The sequence below is a fragment of the Helicoverpa zea genome, chromosome 14 (assembly GCF_022581195.2).
Source record: "Helicoverpa zea isolate HzStark_Cry1AcR chromosome 14, ilHelZeax1.1, whole genome shotgun sequence".
NCBI classification, from domain to species: domain Eukaryota; kingdom Metazoa; phylum Arthropoda; class Insecta; order Lepidoptera; family Noctuidae; genus Helicoverpa; species Helicoverpa zea.
This window is the reverse complement of record NC_061465.1, coordinates 682,570-699,931: the sequence shown is the minus strand read 5'-3', so window position 1 is coordinate 699,931 and position 17,362 is coordinate 682,570. Positions and strand designations below refer to the sequence as shown.

At 41.9% G+C, this 17,362-nt stretch overlaps 1 protein-coding gene across 8 annotated transcripts in view; it reads left to right on the top strand.

The window, feature by feature from the left end:
• The window catches only part of LOC124636218 (eukaryotic translation initiation factor 5), a 37,410-nt gene that overhangs the window by 17,784 nt on the left and 2,264 nt on the right, over positions 1-17,362 (top strand). For 4 of the 8 annotated variants that reach the window (XM_047172175.1, XM_047172179.1, XM_047172178.1 and 1 more), the window contains 9 exons: positions 9,688-9,793; positions 10,693-10,871; positions 11,282-11,495; positions 13,575-13,692; positions 13,959-14,157; positions 14,660-14,758; positions 15,280-15,418; positions 16,093-16,252; positions 16,743-16,950. In XM_047172175.1, the coding sequence (XP_047028131.1) occupies positions 11,339-11,495; positions 13,575-13,692; positions 13,959-14,157; positions 14,660-14,758; positions 15,280-15,418; positions 16,093-16,252; positions 16,743-16,950 (1,080 nt within the window). In that variant the 5' untranslated portion in view covers positions 9,688-9,793; positions 10,693-10,871; positions 11,282-11,338. The remainder of the gene's footprint in view (positions 1-9,687; positions 9,794-10,692; positions 10,872-11,281; positions 11,496-13,574; positions 13,693-13,958; positions 14,158-14,659; positions 14,759-15,279; positions 15,419-16,092; positions 16,253-16,742; positions 16,951-17,362) is intronic. The other 4 variants (XM_047172180.1, XM_047172183.1, XM_047172176.1 and 1 more) reach the window with 4 other exon arrangements.

Here is a 17,362-nt window from a genome sequence, read left to right as displayed (position 1 = left end):
GACCACACTCGCAGAGGGATGAATCCTGCACCCGAATTTTGCGCAGAAAGACCGGTGTACAGCAGTGACCTAACCGTATTCTGCACAGGACTGAGATTACCCGTTTAGGGTATTTTTTGAAATTGGAAAACCACGGTTTTGGTTTTACAACCGGTTGAATGGCGAAATAAGAGCTACCCTTCTTTTTGCCTGAGATGTTCCACCATTCCTGCCACGAGGTCTCAAGACTCAATTTGGGGAGGTTTAGCAGGTCATGCCCTTGAAGGGAGAAGTGTGCAAGGTCAGCGGACTCAGATGAACACGCATCTTTGGCCAATGCATCGGCACATTCATTGCCCGCTATACCGCAGTGGCTAGGGATCCAGACTAAGTGTACTTCTTTCTCTTGCCTAGTGCAGGAGAAAAGGGACTTTTTAATATCCAGGACAATAGGACAGTGGAGTTTAGTTCTAAAGGGATTCTGGGATAGGGCTTGGAGACAGCTAAGGGAGTCAGTAAATATAACTCCATAGCTAATCTCATGGGACTCTATAAAACGACAAGCTTCCAATAGTGCCACACACTCGCCTGTAAATACAGAAGACTCCTTCGGACATTTGAATTTCAAAATTATTTTAGAGTTCTGATAGTAAACCGCGGCTCCAGTACAGCCACCATTTGATTTGGAAGCATCCGTGAAGAACTTTTGAAACCCAATCCATCGTTCACCCAAAACCGCATTAAAGGCCGAATTTGCCGATGGGGAGTTTTTGGATATGCCAATGTTATAGAATATTTTAGGGGTGAAGCAAAGTACTTCATAGGGGTAATTAAATAGAGGAAGTCTGGGATATGGAGCAATGGGGGATTCTAAATTTTGAAAAAACCGGTATGCTTTTAGGAATAGGGGGATTTCTTTGTGTTCCCAATATTTGGAGCTGTGACAAAGAGTGTCAAGCTCTCTGAGTTTTGGGATGAGGGGGTGGGACGACTTGGGAATAACCCTGGATAGGAAACGGGAAGCAAGGTACTGACGTCTCAGGGCTAGAGGAGGTTCCGCGCATTCGACCTGCAAGGCGTTAATAGGCGACGACTTCATGCAACCTGAGATGATTCGAAGGCATTGAGATTGAATCCTATCTAAACCGGCCAAGGCACCTTTGTTGCTTGGAATCACCAAGTGTGACCCATAGTCCAGGATACTGCGGACTAAGGCATTGTAGACCAGTTTCATAGTGAAGGGATGGGCCCCCCACCAGACACCAGCGAGAGCTTTTAAGATGGAGATTGCTCTTTCGCATCTTTGGATCAAATAGTTAAAGTGGTGAATCCCGGATAATTTTGAATCTAAGAAAACGCCTAAAAATTTTGTTTTATTATTTATGGGAATATCTTGTCCTTGAATGTTAACTGAGACCTGAGGGATCAGTAGTTTTCGGGAAAAAATCACTACCGAGCTTTTTGGGGCGGATAACGTGAGACCATGGTTCAAAAGCCATGTGTGCAGAGAGTCCAGGGAGAGACAGAGAGATGAGGCAGCGTCCGCAATAGATGAATTTACTACATACAACACTAGGTCGTCCGCGTATTGTAGAAGGTGGCAGTCACAATTAAGGCAGGAGCCAATGTCTGCTGTATACAGGTTGTATAGTAGTGGGCTCAGAACTGAGCCTTGGGGAAGGCCCTTCCACGTCTGTCTCACCTCAAATACCTCCCCCTGCACTCTGAGCATCAAAGAGCGAGACATGAGGAGTGCGCATATACATTGTACCATCTTACCCGGAATCCTCAGCTGTTGCAATTTTTGCCTGAGAACTGGAAGAAGGACGCTGTCGTATGCGGAAGAGATGTCAAGGAAAGTGGCTACAGCAGATTCATTTTTGGAAAAGGCTGTACGGATATCAGTAACCAAAATTGCCACACTGTCCATGGTGCTAAGCCCCTTTCTAAAGCCAAACTGATGGCTCGGCAGTAAATCCCTAGACTCCACCAACCACTCAAGTCTATTTTTAATTAAATGTTCCAATATCTTGGCCAACACTGAGGACAAAGCAATTGGTCTAAGGCCATTCGGATCATCAGCAGTCTTGCCGGGCTTCAAAAGGGGAATTACTATCTGAGCTTTCCACTGTTCGGGAACCCAACCAAATTGATAACAATAATTTAATATTCCTAAAAAATACTTTTTTGCTTCAAAACCAAAATGAACTGCAAATGAGTACGGTATGCCGTCTATGCCTGGGGCGGAATCCCTAACATGACGTAACACCGCATCAAGTTCCTCCAACGAAAATGGTTCATTCATAGGATCGTCCAAAATATTTACAGACGGGAGCAGAAGTTCTGAGGAAGAAGGAACATAGGCTGGAGCAATTTTGTCGAAAAAGGATTCAGCAGTTTGTCTCGAGATAGGAGAAGAGATAGATGGGGAGCAGCCTCGCCTGAAACGATTAATGCTCTTCCAAACTGCTGAAATAGGAGTGGAAGGGGATAGAGAAGTGCAAAACTTAACCCAACCGCGACGTTTCTTCTTGCGAAGAAGCCGTCGAGATTGAGCTAACACTCGTCTGTACCGTATAAGATTGACGCTATTCATCGCATCATTGTACTGTTTTTCGGCCTCTTTTCTTTCTTTAATAACCGATGTGCATTCTTGATCCCACCACGGGGGTGACGGGATTTTATTTCTGGCACAGTTGCGCAACGGAAAGGTAGAGTCTGCGCTTGAGGTAATGGCCGAGATAAAGCCATCGTAGCAGCTCTTAGCATGGCAGTGACCAGAAGAATCTTGGAAACTTGAATTTAAATTTGGAAGCGTACTAATTTTCCCCTCCAGTAAAGATGCAAACTTCGACCAATCAGGTTTGGACAAGTTGTACTTCAATAGTGGAGGAGAAGTTTTCTCTAAATAAGTTTTATTAATTAAAGTTACAACAATGGGGAAATGGTCGCTACCATGCGTCAGAGTAGTACATTCCCAATGAATTGATGCCGCCAACTCAACTGAACAGAATGTGAGGTCTACACAACTCTTTTGCTGTCCTGGAAGGGATCTACGAGTAGGGCTACCATCATTTAAGATGCAAAGGTCTAAATCATCCAAGATTTCTACTAAACCTTCCCCAAACGAATCACAACGATTGGAGCCCCATCTAAAGTGGTGACAGTTGAAGTCACCCATGACGAGCACAGGTCCTACTATGCTATTCAAAATGTCCCTAATGGTGGTTAAAAACCTACGCTGAGGATGGGAAATATACACCGATAAAACAGTGATACCCTCAATTCTACACGCAACTATATTCATATCACCATCCAGAACCGGAAGGGACAAGGTGGAGAGGGGGACACGATTATTAACAAGGAGAGCCGACCCTCCATAGCCATCAGATCTGTCACATCTGAGAATATTAAATAGTGGTATATTAAAACTGAGACTCGGGGTGAGCCAAGTCTCAGCTACAGAGCAAGCCAGAGGCTTGAATTTGTTGAGGAGGAATATGAGGTCGTGCTTTTTATGCCACACGCTCCTCACATTCCATTGAAGGAATACTTGGCGAGGCGCCATTTCTAATATTTGATAAAAGGTTAGTTAATTGGTAGGCAACGTTGGACGGTAATTGGGTATTATTGGTGGATAGGATTGTAGATAGAAGTTTAATAAGTATATCTATTATTGAGGAAACATTACTATCAATGAATGGGTTATTCAGAGCGCAGCCATCAGGCTGTGAAGGTGCAGGGGAGTTAATAATCTGCTGATGGGCAGCTTTATCATAAGAGGGAGATAGAGGGGCATGGGTCCTTGGCTTAAGGAAAACAGTTTTGCGGTATGACTGAGTGGGGGCGGGAACTGCTTTTGCAGCATTCGCATAATTGCGAGAAGCAAGTGGGACAGATTTGCTAGCTTCAGCATATGAAAGGGACTTCTCAGCCATAACCGTCTTAATGGCCTTCTGTCTACCCAACTCCGGGCATGACTTGCTATTTGCAAAATGATTCCCTGAGCAGAGCACACAGAATGCCTCCGCCTCAGAAGTGCTGCAACCATCACCAGGGTGATCATGGCCGCACTTGCTGCAGCGAGGCTTGGACCGACACACTAGTTCCACATGACCAAACCTGCAGCACTTACGGCACTGGATGGTGGGATAAACATATTGCTGAACTGGAAGGGAAGTGTAACAGCAAAAAACTCTTTGAGGCAATACTTGGCCATCAAAGGTAAGTACACATGTCTCTGTTGCCTTGAATTCAGTTACTCCATCTATAACTACTTTCCTGCTTATGCGACGAACTTTCAGGATTTCACCACAACCTGAAGGGACCTGTAAGTATTTTTGGGCTTCCTCTTCATTTAAATCTGTGGGAACACCAGTCACAACTCCCATCCTAGTTATATTAAAAGTGGGGATTGAGGCAACATAGCAGTTCTTATGTAAAATGCTGTTGATAATAAATGAGTTTGCATCCTGAGGGGATTTAAACTCTACAGACACACGGTTCCTACCAACTTTTTTAACACCATCACGGACAACGTTAGTAATATTATGTTTTTGTAGGAATATTCCGAAAGTAACAGGGTGTAGAGAGGTACCGGCGTTAGGCTGGGGCTCCAATCGAGAGACATGAACGATAAAAGGTGCCTTATCAGTAGCTGAGTACCTGCTGCGGCCAACTAGGTTCCTTTGTTGTTTGGATGGCGGGGTTGACACGCTAATGTTAGCATCATCTTCGGAGCGTTTCCTGGTATACGAGGTTGATGGGGTCTGGGAGTCCGCGATGCTGCAAGCAACATCAGCGAGTTGGGATAGCGGATAGTTGGGGGAAAGAGGAGCATATGCAGAGATGTCGGGAGGATCGGGATCGGGAGGTTTATTTTGATCCATTATGCTTATAAACAACTAGTAAGTTACCGAAATAACAGTACACCACTGGAGACAAACACAAGGACAACACACAAACACAAAACTAAGTCACAAAAGATCACCAAAACACTTAAAACGGCTGAAAATTCTAGGCACACGTGCTAACCAAAGACACTCTGTGGCGAGAATCTAGTTAAAGTATTATTACGGACTACATTTGTTGAAATATTTAAACAATACAACAAATGGTAAATAAAAAATAGTTTGTCCCAGAACCACCATTCATCGCCATGTCCTAAACATATTTAAGAATATTCCTTTTTCTAACGGTTTGCGTCCCTCCCGCTGTGCGCTAAATGTTGCATATTAGTGGACATCAAGTGTTCGACGTGGAATGACGTGTGCACGTGCCTGCGTTTTCGCGTCATAAATGCAAGTATGCAATTTTTTTATCACTGGACATTTTTTCTATCATCGCCGTGGATAGGTCTTACTTCTGTTTGAATAAGTTTGTCCTCTTAATTGATCATTCGGTACAATGCCATCTATCTTATGTTTATTTGTGACGTGTTAATTACTGTGAATTATTAACAGATTTTTAGTTTTTTGATGTTTTTGCCTTGATATTCATTGCCGTGCTCTCATTTCCGTGGTTTCCGTGGTCAAAATTTGCTATGGAAATGAAAAAAAATACACAGCAATGAAAAAATTTTCATTGCCATGCCTTGTAAAACAATTTCGTTTCATTGCCGTGGCCGCATGTTTCATTACCGTGACTTATGTTTTCATCGCCACGGCATCATTAAGAAAAAAAAACAATTTGTACTATATAGTCAACTACAAAAAGATATTTCCACGTTCACCTCACTAAATGATAAACTTACACACACCACTTCAGGTTCAGGTTCACTTAGGTTGTTTTACTAGAGGAGTATTTAAGAAAAGAAAGAGAAAGATATGTCAAAACGATGGCTGCAGGAATAGTTTTCATTGCCATGGACGCATGTTTCATTGCCGTGCATGCATGTTTCACCGCCGTGGCATGAAAATTTTAGTCTTGTATATCTCGTTAGTTTTTTAAGCTATCTACTAGATATTAAGGAAGAATACATATCTTATCAAAAACTTTAGTAAACACTATTTTTTCTTGTTCTAAAGTTGAAGTATAAAAAATCCACGGAAATGAAGATTTTATTGGACCTGTTGAAATTCACCCATATCGCTGACTAGAATGCATGGAAAGTATGCGTCGCATACGAAAATATACCTAGTTATTTCTGTGTAAAATATGTAGTCGGAATACCAATCAGAGTTAGCTATGTTATAAATAACATTTTAGATCCTTTATGCAACGCCATTACACTATAATTAGGTATAATGAAATAAAATGAAATAAATGGTAAAAAAAAAAAAAAATCTTTAGAAATCCTTTTCCTGGGCTTTGATTATATATATGTCTAGATGGAGTGTCACCATACAATCCCAACAAAGAAGCAGAAACAAAATTGTTATGCATGTGTGCGTGTAGATGTCATTTTGCACTGCGCGTTGACGTAAATAATGATACCAGCTTCTACGATTCTCCCATAAATAATAAAAAAAAAATAGACTAATTAAATAAGTTTGTATACATAGTGTTATTCGGTTTAACTATAACTTTATAGAAAATTGAACCTTGCTTGGCACTGCTCCTTTTGTAAGTCTTCGGCGCCTCATCTTGTCGACGGTACTCATGTCCTTGCTGCGGAAGTGATCGGAACACACTACGGTATTTTTTGTTGGTGTCCACATCGCATCTCCGCGGCTTTTTTTAATGCAGTCTATCCACTGACTCCTAACAATAGGATTACTTGGAATTCTATTAAAAAATGATGTTACGTTGATGACCATAATTTACTAATCAATTAATAGTAGATAATATTTTGGAGAATCAGAAAATGTCTATGCGAGCAATAAAAATAGAAATTATATCTATTATTTTTTTGCGCAATGCTTAAAAAAATATCCTTTATACATAACATAAACACGTGAAGTTGGGAAAATGAAAAACAGAAACTGGCAACACTGATACAATATGGCGTGATTTAGTAAACATAATTACAAAGAACAAATATTTATTTTCTGGGTCAGTTACCGATGATAGGTGATGTTATTGGAACTTTTTAGCCTTCCTTTATAATTCCGGCAGACTAATTGCACATGTCGTCATTTTATCTCTGTTATTTGTATTTTAGTTAGCGCGCGTAATACGTTTTGACAGTTAAGCGGCACGATCTGTTCTGATTGACAGGAAAGCTCCTGTCGATGAGCAGTTCATTGACATTTTTTTCCACGCTTGCGCGCACTCGACGCTACATCTAGACATATATATAATCAAAGTTCCTGGGTAGCCTTTGAATCAAGCCTCCAAGCAATTTCGACACGAACAGGGCAAATGTCACTTTAGCGGAACCCAACCCCACAATTTGGCCGTCATTGTATAAAACCGCATTATAAAGCATTGTAGCTCCATTTGGAACTGCCATTTAAAGAATGGCCCGTCTAGTGTGGTGTGAGGCGCGGCCAGCGTGGCGCATTGCGGCCCGACCCCTACGGTGTAATTGGAGGACGCCCGCGACTTTGTACACAGCCCAGTTACAGCAGTGGGACAAATGAAAACGCTTGTTGAGTTTTTTTTTTCAAACTGTTTGAGTCGGTCAGAAATGAAATTACGTTGAATGTCCAGTATTTGAGGGTAAATAAAATATTTTTTTTATGTTAGTTAGGGAACTCAGTAGTTCTCGCTCGCCATTCGAGTGCCTCAAACTATACAGTCATCGTCTATTTGATTCGATTCGAATCTATTCTAATAAAAGACAATACTAGAAGTGAAAGATTCATTAAAAAGTAGTTCATTCTCCTCAAAGTTTCGCTTCGTGACTGTGTGCTCATGCTCGGCAAATATGTTGTCTCAGTCGCCCCACTGAAGTGGCTGCCTCCAGTCTTCGGAACTCTTTAATTAATTGCATCTAGTATCGAACGTACACTAGTTTAATTACTCCAGTTCTCCGTTTAATGAAAGTCTGGCTTGTTTTCAATCTAACTTTGTTACGAACTAACTTGGCCATTTATTGGTTTATGTGCATCGCGCACGTTGTTTATTTGCTTTGCTATGAATGGCTGATAAACAAGACTAGGGTTCAGCTATTAGTCACCCAGTCATTAATTTGTCGTATTCCGGCCTTTCATACAAATATCGAAGAATTCAATGTCGTCGCTGTAAAACTTTCAATATCAGATTGCTTATCACATTGTAGCAATAAAGTGGCCACATCCGAAACCACATTAAACACACAACACGATGGTAGAGCGAGCAACCGTGGCGAATCGAGAATGATTGGCGAGCGATTGCCGTGACCGCACACTATCGTATTCAATAACATTGAGCTGCGTACATTTCTCTCCTGCACCACGAGCCGCGACATGGCGGCCAACCTCACCATCGATGTACGCGACACCGAAAATATTACTAAAACCTTTGCCTAGCTTGATGGCAGTGTGCGTGTCGCCAACACTTGCACCAATCACGATGCACCGTTTCAAGGACGTTCACAAGTTGCATGCGAATGCGAGCGTGTGCGTATTGTTTTGAATCCGCGACGTGTCAACATTGCAGTTATAATAGGATCACCTTGTACCTCTAGCTTCACGGACCACGGCGGGGAATGGAGATAGCTCATGATAAAGTGAGTTTGTTTATCTGTCTCCTGACGTCAAAATGGATTTTTTATCTATGCCACTTGGTACATTAATCGGATGTGTCAACGTTTGCCTACTTACTGGCATTATTCTTAATGAAACATAATTAAGTGATAAATTGATTCGTTTGCGGTGTATTTATGTATTGTTATCGTAGTAGTATTGTTTGTCCAACTTGCCTCCTACAGAAAAATATACTATCTGCTACTATGAACTGTAGTACTGCGTATCGGCATATGTCATGATGAAATAACATAATAAAAATGTAAACTTGGGAATTAATATAAACCACGCCTATTCAACGTAAACAAGTACTTTTCATTTGAAAATATTATTATCTACCTATGTGCATCTAGAGCTGTAGTATTTTATCTTTATTAAATATGCTATAATTTACAGTACAGTACATTAGGAAAAGTGCCACTCTAGAAAATAATATTCCCCGTTGACTTAACAAGCGACGATTATAAGTCTCCATAAAACTCCACTAAGTGCCACTTTGTTTCCCTGAGCAATAAACCAATAACCACTCAAGGTTTTGTATTCCTATGAAAAATAAGTAAAAATGTCTCCGGTAGGTACACAATTTCCTACAATAAATAGGAAAGTAACAGATGTCTTATTGAATGTAGCCGATTCGTTCAGTGCTCGTAATTTTATTCCCATTCTATCGCGGTGCGCTTCACGGCTCGGTTCGCCAATAAATTCGCCTCGCGTATCTTAAACATAAAAGGATTTTATGGCTTTGAAGTGACGCAATAATTGTATTTTTTTTCCTTTTGCTCTTAATCGCGTCGTAGGATGGCTAAAATTGCGAGTACGTTTGGCAGGCGTGTGTAAATGTACACGTATTGGTTTTATATGGATCAACCTTTTATTCTGTTGGAGATAGCAGCGTCGTACGCACTAAGTATGTTATTTAAAACATAGAATATTCTTCACAAATTATATGACTTTAAATTTACCATTGCCACTATGTATAGCCTGCCGCAGCAGCCGTAGTAGTCTGCGCAGTTTAAGCCAGTCATCGGGCTATGTCAACGAGTCATTCCTCAAAGTCTATCATCAATCAATATTAACGTATTGTAATATTGCATTGCAGAGACATCAGTACAGTGCGAGGAGAGTAGTCGTTGTGTCGCGACCAAGAGGCCGGCCCGCAGCCGTCGAGCGTGCATGACGCATACACCCAGATATACTGCCCGCAGGTAACTGAAAAACTCACATAACACATAATGCACAAACTGTAGAGACTTTAGCTGGGAAACGATCCATAAGAAATCCCAATCTAAGAATGAAAGTCCTCACCATCTCTCAATGATCAAATCTGATTGAGGGAGTAATGCGGATAAATAATGCTGGTAAATAAATTTCGTCCCAAATGCTAAGGTTCAGATCTTACGTAAAATCACGAGAATATCTTTATTTAGAAATCAGATAAATGATATTCAAAGTTTGCCTTTAAACCCGATACCAGAAGATTGAGTTTTGGAAAACTTTTGTAGTCTTTCTTAGATGAATTTGCGTAATTTCGGCATCTCCTTATAAAGACTTCTATCATGAAAATTTAATAAAAACCTCAAACCTAAACTTCGTGATGCCAATAAGATGTTTACGCATTGCTCACGATAGGGTTGCCCGGGTAACTGGGTTGAGGAGGTCAGATAGGCAGTCGCTTCTTGTAAAGCACTGGTACTCAGCTGAATCCGGTTAGACTGGAAGCCGACCCCAACATAGTTGGGAAAAAGGCTCGGAGGATGATGAGGATGCATTGCTCACGATATACAATAGTATTCGAAGAACAAGATACAGCCGAATACGATATAAAGAGACTTATCGCCTATAAGCCTTAAAACCTTTCATAAGCCTTTTTTATAATGCCTGTAATGATCAGCATCATGCTCGGAATCATAGTATCAGTTTCCTGAAGAATTGTCAGCGAACTCTATTGTGTTCAAGCCCTGTTGCCCACGACTGCCGTCAAGAAGAGAGACCTATTTCAATCGACCGAAACACATTATTACCTAATTCACAATGGATATAATAACGTAGCAATGTAGCAATGTGTAGTAGTAAGTCAGCGTATCACTGCCGCTCTGTGTTGCAGACCATCAAAATTTTGCAGTAACAGGCACCGGAAGCTGCTGCCGCTGCGGCAGACGTGACTGGCGCGCCGCGCGGGAGCGCCGGCCCGGCCCATGCCGCCCCGCTGACACATCGTCGAGCCCGCACCGCATCTCTTAGACCTAGCACATCGCATACAGGACCGCTTATTTACATTATACGGTGAGATATTGCCACTTAAACATATCTGGTCTTACTACAAAAAAGTTTGAGAAAATTCTACATACAAAATTTTCTCATTTTAAACACATGACGAACGCCTGTCTAACCTTTAGTACGACCCATCTCATTCTATATGCCATATTATCTGAAGAGGGTGATCCTGGTACATGAACACCCATGTGCGATGATGATCGTATGCCAGCAGGGACCCGTCAACTCATTTGCTCATTGCCCCTATTGTATAAAAGACATCCTTTAGTAGGACACAGGGGAAGAAACAACTACCTATGTGTATTACAAAAACCAGTAACCATTTTTTCACTTTCGCTTACGGACATGTCGTCCTGCATCGAAATCGGTCTGAAAAAAAATGAACTGCTGTTATATTTGACCATGATTTTGTTTTCCAGAAGATACCACGCAGAACATTTGTCCATAGCAAGCCCGAGGCATAGCCAGCCGTCGCCATGGGGTCGGTGAACGTCAACCGCAATGTGGCGGACGCCTTCTACCGGTACAAGATGCCGCGCATCTGTGCCAAGGTCGAGGGCAAGGGCAACGGCATCAAGACCGTCATCGTCAACATGCCTGAGGTGGCCAAGGCGCTTGGCAGACCTGCCACTTGTGAGTACAACCTTATATGTTACTCTCTTGTCTTCTTGAACAGTTCCCAATTTATACAGGGTTATAGGTAACACACTGGCAACCTCTCGGGACCGTATCACTAATATCATAAACTAAAACTTTTGTTCTACGACTTTTAATAATCCTCAGATTTTAGTTCGTCAAAATTTTCACACAAAAATTAAAATGTTTCAAGTGTACGCTCTAAAATTTACGAAGTCTATGGCTAGCCGCACACACTCAATAATATTGTCAATAAAGTACGTATTGTCAATAATATTGTGTGTGTGCGGCCTGTATTGCGGTATTGTTCAATAATATTGTAGATTATCCAGAAATTCAGATTTTTTCACGTCAATATCGGGGGGAGGCAGGGGTATTGTCAATCATATTGACGTGTGCGGCCGCGCGGCAATATTTTAGTTGAGGAAAAGATTTCAAGGCAGGTGGACGTTCGTGTTACTTGTTCAAAATGGAAGACGAAAACAGTATCCAAAGCGAAAATAGTATTGATACTGTTGATGATAGTACCCTTACGGAAAAACGTAGTTCATTTATTAAATTAAAGTGATTTAACTCAGCTTTTTTCTCATCCAGTCCTTAATCCATCGTTTCTTTCTTGATTGCCTTTTTTTAGTTAGTAAAATTAATGCAATACTCAATGCAACGACTTTTTTCTTTCTTTCCATTATGTTCAACGTGCGCACATGAATCTAGCTGCGGAGCGACTGAGTCAGATTGTACCATGAAAAATTGACAATAATATTGTGTAGTGTGCGGGGATCATTTTATTGATGAAGATTTTGACAATCTTGCATTGACAATATTATTGAGTGTGTGCGGCTAGCCTATGGGAAGCAAAAGAAAGCGCTAGTTAGGTAAACAGTAGTACAAAAGACAGCGGAGTGGAGCGGGGCTCGGGCGGCGGCGGGAGAGCGTTTGAACTTGACCTATTTACGAGCGGCCGTCAGTCGTTTTTATGCGCCCGCGTCGCGTCATACGTGTTCTTGTAGCGAAATTCGGTTGTGCGAACGTAAATTATCTTTACAGTATGGCGTATCGATATTCAAATGTCGAGTACACAGAAATGGTGCAAATGCTTGCTAGGTGTGATGACAATGTTTAGGAAGCCTGTCGCCAATACGCCATACGATTCCCAAACATCCCTACACCTCGCTGAGTAACAATGCTAGCCGCCACACAACGGTTACGAGATTACGGGCAATTCCGCCATGCCATCAGGGATAGTGGTCGTCCACCGAGGCACACAGTACGTGAAGAAGACGATATTTTTTTTTATATAAAGTATGACTAGGTTCGAGAATAGTGCGCGGGAGGCGTGGGTAGGTAAAGATCTTGCATTCATTCTAAAAGTGCAAACAAACCCTCTACGCCAAACGAATTCATTGTAATATGTGATAATCTCGACTCGTCCACACACTCTAAGGTCGACTAATCGCTCGACTGGTTTCGATCGGGCCATTAGTTGGTGAAGAAATGGTGGGGGCGTGCAAATTTTATCACTACAGCAAAATAGAGTTGAAATGTGTTAGACAGAACAATGAAATCTTGTAGGTTTGTTTTTGGCAAATGTATTTGGCCTTACTACAAAAACTTTAACAACTGTTTTACACTTGTCTAAAAAAAATGTGGCTCCAAAATGAACCATATGTCAACGTCATAATTTGACATTTTTTTAGACAAGTCTTAAACTGACGTTAAAAAGTTTTTGTGGTAAGACGGATAATGTTTAATAAAAAGTCATAGCACAAAAGTTGTAGTTTATGATGTTAGTAATACAGTCCTGCAAGGTTGCTAGTGTGTTACCAATAACCCTGTATAGTGGCGACTCAATGTGTTTTACAGTCTCACTCTTCTCTGTAAGCTGCATTTCTAGCATTCAGCCCTTTCTTGTCATATTTCAGGAATTCCATCCTTCCAATCTTTGGTTTACTTAGCATTTTCCTTCCATCCTCATTTATACATAACACAATCATTTCAAAGTTATATCGCGTCCAGAAAGAATGCACTAGTCAAGAGGCTTTCTTCCAAAATTAATCAAAAAATGTTGTTTTTCAGATCCTACGAAATACTTCGGTTGCGAGTTAGGCGCGCAGACGCAGTTTGACTTCAAGAACGAGCGGTTCATCGTGAACGGCAGCCATGACTCCGCCAAGCTGCAGGACCTGCTGGACGGGTAAGACTCTACTTTATATCTTACTTCTGGTATTTTCATATTTACCTGTAAGAAATTATTGCTAGTAAAAAATGTTAGAATTTGTTTTTGGGTCAGATTTCCTTTGTTAGTTAGTTATCCATAACACACCGTTTTATATCTTAGGCGATTGCCTAGGAATAACCTATTCAATCTTGACCCAGAAACACTGACTCTGGCAGGGAATTTCAATACCCCTAGCTATAGGAAAACTAGGAATCATCAGATCATTGCATTGTCTGTTACAGGTTCATCCGCAAGTTCGTGTTGTGTCCGGAGTGCGACAACCCGGAGACGGAGCTGATCGTGTCCACCAAGCGCAACACCATCTCGCAGGGCTGCAAGGCCTGCGGCTACCACGGCACCCTGGACTTCAACCACAAGCTCAACACCTTCATCCTCAAGAACCCGCCCGCGCTCGACCCCAGCATGCAGGTATACCACCAGGTATACTCGCGACTAACATAGCATGCTTACAATATATCATGTTCCATATAGCATGCTAAGCTTCAAAAGTTTAGGTCCAGCACCAAGGTCCAGCGTAGGCAGAGAAGAGCGCAGCAGAGAAGATTTTTTGTAAGAAGAAAATCGAGTATAAAATAACGAAAACAAGGCCACGCGAGATTTCTGTGCCCTCGACGACGCTTGAACATTAGAACATGTATATGTACTTTACATCAATTGGATTAAAGTTGATTTTCTGAAGCGCTCATTTGTATGCACTAGGCCTAACGCACATACATGCTCGGTGTACCACCAATATTTGCCATGTTATGTTACTGAAGGTATACATCTTCTAGAAGTGTGGTAATCATTACTCAAGCCTTCTATTATGGGGAGAGCTATTCGCCCGGCAGTGATATAAATAAATATATCTCATTTGGAACCAGCTTGTATATCAAAAACAGATATATTCAGTGGATAACGGTGTAACGGTGATGTGTTGCAGGGCTCGTCTCTGACGGAGGGCAACCGCGGCAAGCGCTCGAAGCGCTCCGGCCCCGGCGCCGCCAACGGCAACCACGACGGACAGGACGACGCCAAGCATGTACGTACGCACTACTTAATTTATAATTATTACTCTATTTTATACCGTTATAGTCATAACTAGCTTCTGCCAGCGGTTTCACCCGCATCCCGTGGGAACTACTTCCCGTACCCCGGGATAAAAAGTAGCCTATATAGCCTTCCTCGATAAATGGGCTATCTAACACTGAAATAAATTTTTAAATCGAACCAGTAGTTCCTGAGATTAGCGCGTTCAAACAAACAAACTCTTCAACTTTATAATATTAGTATAGTCATAATAACAAAAAAAAATACTGTATAAGCAAAAACCTTGGAAGCCTATTTGCAAATAAAAAAAAAAGTGACTTGTGTGATTTTCGATTGACGCCATATCTCAACTTCCCCACTCGTAGTATTTTTATTGAATTATTAATTAATAGAGTAACAAATACATAGAACCGTCAAAAAGTTTGTGATCTAGTCGAAAATTCGATAAAAACTAACCTACTTTAAATTTTAATTTTGAACATATAATGTAATTTTGAATTGTGTTCCATGCAGGAGGGCGAGGCCCCGGTGACGCCGACGACGCCCAATCCCAAGAGCAGCAAGAAGGAGAAGGAAAAGGCAGCGGATGATGACGACGATGACTGCTGGACCGTCGACGTCAGCGAGGCCGCCGTGCGAGCTCGCATGCAGGGTACTACATACATGTTACACACAATTTATAGTTCTCGGCACGGATATTGAGCCCTGACCTTCACCTGCGATTTATTGGTTTATTGCCTTATGTGTACAGTGCGCAAAGTGATCCCCATTTTTCCGCCGAGAGCTCAATATCCGTGCCGATAACTATACATACTCGCAGATACGGATTGCCCACCTACTCTGTAGAACAGATATAATTTGACCCACTTTTTGTAGGTCGTGTGCGTTACACTATAGTTATCAGTGTGTTTTATTTTTCTCCTACAAAAAATCGGTCACCGATTATAGGAACATGGACATGGGCGGGGGCAGCCTTAATCTTACTATCTCTCGTGCAGTTACGCGTACGCAGCTGTTATTGAAAAAAAGGGTTTCTGCGCAGTCACTAGGGCTATGTTCTGAGCCGCCATTACGTTGGACACAATACATAAACTATATCACTATTCTTACATGTAACATGTAAGCAACATGTTGCATGTTACATGTAACATGTAAGCAACATGTTGCATGTTACATGTAACATGTAAGCAACATGTTGCATGTAACATGTTGCTGTTGTGTTTATTCGGGATGATAAGTTAGATGTGAGAGTCATATTACTTATATTTCTAGCTCTATAGTGCTGTAAAGAAAAATAAATAATTATAATTTATATTTGGATGTCAGACTTGACGGAGGGCGCCAAGAGTATGACGGTATCGGAGGACAGCGAGAAGAACGAGAAGCAGCGCATGGACCTGTTCTACGCCTACCTCAAGCAGCGAGCCGCCGCCGGCGACGTCGACTCTCCAAAGGCCGTCACCGAGATACTGCACGAGGCTGAACGGTATGTAGCCATTACTGAATATATATTCTACATGAAAATGTGGTACTCACTCTCGCTTTCTGTTATCCGTTCAGTCAACGTTAGCTATCTAAACTTTGTAGTTTATTATTTGATTGTTTCAATTCAATTAAATTGATAGAGCAAGATCCAGTGACTAGCGGACACATCCATCTGATATAGTTAAAAATTTAATCAAGTTTTCGATCTAGTGTGAGATCGAGAGTGAGAGTACATAAGTGAGAAAGAGTCCAACATGAACATGAATAGTCTTCACATTCTCCTTTTCATTTGTCCTTATTTAACGAGTAGATGGATTATTAATTTGTAGATTTGTCAATAGACCGAAGTGTGTCTGTAATCACAAGTAAAGGCATAGGGCCACATTGCCCGCATTTTTTTTTTGACGTTTTTGTGGAAGTATCATGTCATTTCGATATTAGTTTTCGAGAGCCCATCGAGCTAGTGTGCCGTATTGCATGTGCGTGTGTAGCTTGGAGGTGAAGTCGAAGGCGCCGCTGGTGATGCTGGAGGTGCTGGTGCGGCCGGGCGCGCTGGCGGGCGACGTGCGGCGCCACCGCGCGCTGCTGCTGCGCTGCACGCGCGCCGAGCCGCGCGCCCAGCGCGCCGTGCTGCACGCGCTCACCGCGCTGTGCGAGCACCACGCCGCGCTGCGCCCCAAAGTGCCCGCCATACTCAAGGTGACTGTGCGGTCTGACACCTTCCAGACCAAACTTGTCTACACTTTCAATCTATACTAATATTATAAAGAGGAAAACTTTGTTTGTTTGTTTGTTCGGTTATAATGAATAGGCTCAAAAACTACTGGACCGTTTTTAAAAATTCTTTCTCCATTCGAAAGCTACATTATCCACGAGTAACATAGGCTATATTTTATCCCGTTACGGGCAGTAGTTACCACGTGACTCGGGTAAAACCGCAGGAAAACGGCTAGTATCAAAATATAAACATTCCGGTCATTCATGTTTACGACAGAGTGCCTAGTGCGAGTTTTACAAGTTAACTTTCTCGATGCGTAAATTATCATACAACTTAATTACGTAGTATTCATTTTTGACATGTTTATTTCATAAAGGCTGTCATCGGCACTTG